Here is a 4,019-nt window from a genome sequence, read left to right on the forward strand (position 1 = left end):
CCTTTCTATCAAAGTTATCTAACATTATCAAGCTGAATTTGTTCTGAAACAGTTTAACTCTGAGTTCTTGTCATATTTTATTACCATTTTCTAAACTATAGCGAATAAACTGTGATAATGTGAGAAATGTTGAAGGTGTCTGAATAAATTTTGGTTTGACTGTATCTATTTGATAAATGAAGTTAACCAACTAACATTGTACATACTCTTTTGGTTTCTGTACCCAATATTTTTCAAATTTACAAATGCAATAAAATATTGGTATCGGTACTCTGTATCGGCAAGTACCAAAAATAAAAGTATCGTATCGGGCGAGTACTGGAAAAAGTGGTATCGGTGCATCCCTAGTTGTTTGCTCAGTTGTGGTGACCACCAGTCATATTTTTTTGTATGATGATTGCTTTATAGCAGTGGACTTTGCTTTGCATCAGGGTCCTGATTGGACTTTACACCTTACTTATTTTCTGGCAAATATATACTGTTCAAAAGTTTGGGGTCGGTAAGGTCTTCCCTCCCTCCCTCTCTTCCTTCCTTCCTTCCTTCCTTACTTCCTTAAGAAATAAATACCTTTATTCAGCAAGGATGCAATACATTTATAATGTTAAAATTTTTTTTTCCAAAATAAATGGTGTCCTGAAAATTAATAGTTAATAGTTTCTAAAGAAATATTAAGCAGCACAACTCTTTTCAACATTGATAACAAGATGTTTATTGAGCACCAAATCATCATATTAGAATGATTTCTGAAACAAATCATGCCACTGAAGACTAATAATAACTGCTAAAAATGCAGTTTTGCAATAGATAAATGAATAAAAAAATACATTTTAAAATTATTAAAATAGAAAACAGTTATTTTAAAATGGAATAATATTTCGTATTTTTTATCAAATAAATGCAGCCTTGGGCATAAGAGACTTCTTTCAAAAGCATCAAAACATATTTTATGACCTTTAACTTTTGAATGGTAGTGTATGCATATATTACATTGCGTATGTATATAATATTATGACATATTTCATTATGGTCAAGTGGACATGCCGTGATGCATTAAAAAAAGAAAGGATAATTACATGATGTTATTATAAACTTTTTTTTTTAAATTTAGAGACTGCATAAGTCATTCTTATTCTTTCTTTTTTTTCATTGTTCACGCTGCAGGTGTATCTATATGAATTGCCAAAAAAAAACATGTTTTTTTTTTCTTATCCATATATGTAGGAGTATATTACTCTCTCAGGGCCGATGCTGAGCTGAAAAATATGTAAATTAAAATTTAGCAAGAACTGGCACCACTCTTGAGGTTGTTAATAAGCCTTACGGCTGTTTAATAAATGAATGATGAATGAAACATATCATGTTTTATTCTAACACTCTTCTTTTCTACACCCAACAGAATGATTCCCCCAACGAGTAAAAACTTCCTGGTGAATAACCTGGCCGCCGGGACGCAGTACGACCTCTGTGTGCTGGCTATTTACGATGACGGCATAACCTCCTTGACGGCTACGCGGGTTGTGGGCTGCGTGCAGTTCACCACTGAATCGGAATATCTGCGCTGCCACTTCATGCAGTCCCAGTTCTTGGGCGGCACTATGATCATCATCATCGGGGGCATAATCGTCGCCTCCGTCCTCATCTTCATCATCATCCTCATGATCCGCTACAAGGTGTGCAACAGCAGCGCCGCCGCCAAGGGGACCTTGGTCACCGACGTGCACTCTCAAACCAACGGGGCGCAATCCCAAGGCTGTACCGTCACACCGTCTGCCTCCAAACAAGCTGCTTTCAGCTTAGAGGAGGGCGAGGGGTGCAAAAAGAGCTCCGCCGCACCTCTTCCTCCCCCTCCAGATTCCCAAACCCACACCTCAGAGACTTCCATCCCAGACTGCACCACCTCCACTTCCCTGGTAAGCCAAAGCTGGACAACTCCCGGCTCTTCAGGGTCACTAAAGCCAAAGCGCAAACCAGCGCCAAAGCCCATCCCGGCGGCCTGCGCTGAGCCCAAAGTAGAGGCGCTGCTCAATGCAGAGACGCAAAACACCAACCGCAACAACTCCACCGCTCTTCAGCAGCCGGTCCCAACCCCTCCACCCCGTCCATCCCGCTTCAAAGACACTCCGATTTTAAGGAGGGCTCGTCCGTCTTCGTCCAAGTATATGACACTGCCCGTGGAAGGAGCACGGGCTAAACGCAGGTACTCTTTGAACGAGAACCTGTCGAAACATCACTGCTACATTGGCTCGCAGAAACTGGGCAACGTGTTTTGCAAGCGGAGTATGTCTGTGAATGGAATGCTAGTCCAAATGGCGAACTCAAATCTAGACAGTGAGAAAACTGCCTTTTCCAGTTCAGAGTGGATTCTAGAGAGCACCGTGTGAATGTACGACTGCTGGAGACTAGATGGATTGTCTGCATCTCATTGTGTACGTGCGTTCGAGTGTGTGTGTGTGTGTGTGTGTGTGTGTGTGTGTGTGTGTGTGTGTGTGTGTGTGTATAAGAGCACCGTGTGAATGTACGACTGCTGTAGACTAGATGGAGTGCCCGCATCTCATTGTGTATGTGCGTTCGTGTGTGTGGGTGGATGTGTATAGGCGCTCATAGTATATAGATGTGTGTGATCGTATGAATGTGCACGTTTTGCACCATTTCTTTTGTTTCCATCTGCAAATCATATTTTCTGCTGTCTTTTTATTAATGTTTTTGGAAATCCATGGATTAATGTGGATGTTTGCCTTGAGGGAGGTTCGAGAGCCGCTCTGAGCAAGATCCATCACCCGAGAGAGACACGCCTCCATCTTCACTGCACACGCCGAGCATCATGGTAAGAGGAAAGCATTGGTGCCTTCCTGTGACCTCTTACCAGGGGCTCCTACTGGATACAAGCTTTGTGTCGGTTACCCGGATGGAAGGAAACATGAGATTTCACAAAAAAGCCTTTCTATTCAAGGAAATTACATTTCCTGCATATTATAGAGAAACTCTTATTGGGGAAAAAAACAACTATATAAGGACTTGATACTGGGACCTGTTATTAAATTGATATTTTTAAAAGAAAATCAAAGCTTTTTCTTTTCAGTGACATTGATTTTGCCTTTGTTTTAAGGCACAAAAAAATCCATGTACAGAAAGACAACATTTGCTGTGTTCTTATGTTGTGTAAAATAATAATAATAAATAAATTTAAAAAAAATCTATTTCAGTTGTGGCATTATCAACATGAAAGAAATGGTCATGATAATGAACACAGCCTTGGAAGGTGTTTTATAAATGCTTTGAAATCCCCCGTACTGCCTCAATCTGTGTAATCCACAAAAAAATACAGTGATGTTTCAGGTATTATGACAAATGGTAAAATAGATCACATGATTACAGATTTGTCAAAATTGGCCTTTGCATGAACCACAAATCAGAGTAGCAATACATGCCTCTAAAATAATGCAGTAAACATTAACTAAACAAATGTAAAAGTATTGTACACTTAACTGATAATAAAAATTAGAAACATTATTTAAATGAGATTACCATGTGACTTTGCACAGACATCTGTCATATTGCTGTGCAATAATAATAATTTCAAAATCTTAAATATAGGTTTTTGAGTATTTTTATATAATTTTTATTCATGTAAATTAATTACATGTATTTTCTTGTTATAATCTTTGTACATTGTATATGGTAAGATAATTTACAGTACCCAACTAACAGGATTTTTCTGCATTAATTTCCACTAAAATTACTATATAGATTGTTTAATGTAGTCAAAAACAGATATCGTAGTGTGATGGTGCTTTCAGTCTGTTATCCTCTCAGTGTGAGCTTCAATCCAGCTCAAGGATAATGTGAGGAAATAATCACTTTGGTAACAGAACCTAATTCTCTATGGTTCATCATTCATTAAAGCATCTGCATTATAAGATGATTAAGATGGCAACACATCACATCATTTACACACTGGCGTGTAAGACGTGTGTGCAAAAATTTTTGTAATGTGTTAATGACATCATAAATTTGTATAG

General features: G+C 38.5%; 1 protein-coding gene across 1 annotated transcript in view; it reads left to right on the top strand.

The window, feature by feature from the left end:
- lrfn5a (leucine rich repeat and fibronectin type III domain containing 5a) overlaps positions 1-2,458 on the top strand; it is a 63,590-nt gene extending 61,132 nt beyond the window's left edge. The window contains exon 3 of the mRNA XM_016478539.1: positions 1,397-2,458. Coding sequence (XP_016334025.1) covers positions 1,397-2,381 — 985 coding nt within the window. The 3' untranslated portion in view covers positions 2,382-2,458. The remainder of the gene's footprint in view (positions 1-1,396) is intronic.
- The last annotated feature ends 1,561 nt before the right edge of the window (positions 2,459-4,019 follow it).

Source organism: Sinocyclocheilus anshuiensis, unplaced genomic scaffold (assembly GCF_001515605.1).
Source record: "Sinocyclocheilus anshuiensis isolate Anshui unplaced genomic scaffold, SAMN03320099.WGS_v1.1 scaffold1098, whole genome shotgun sequence".
NCBI lineage: Eukaryota > Metazoa > Chordata > Actinopteri > Cypriniformes > Cyprinidae > Sinocyclocheilus > Sinocyclocheilus anshuiensis.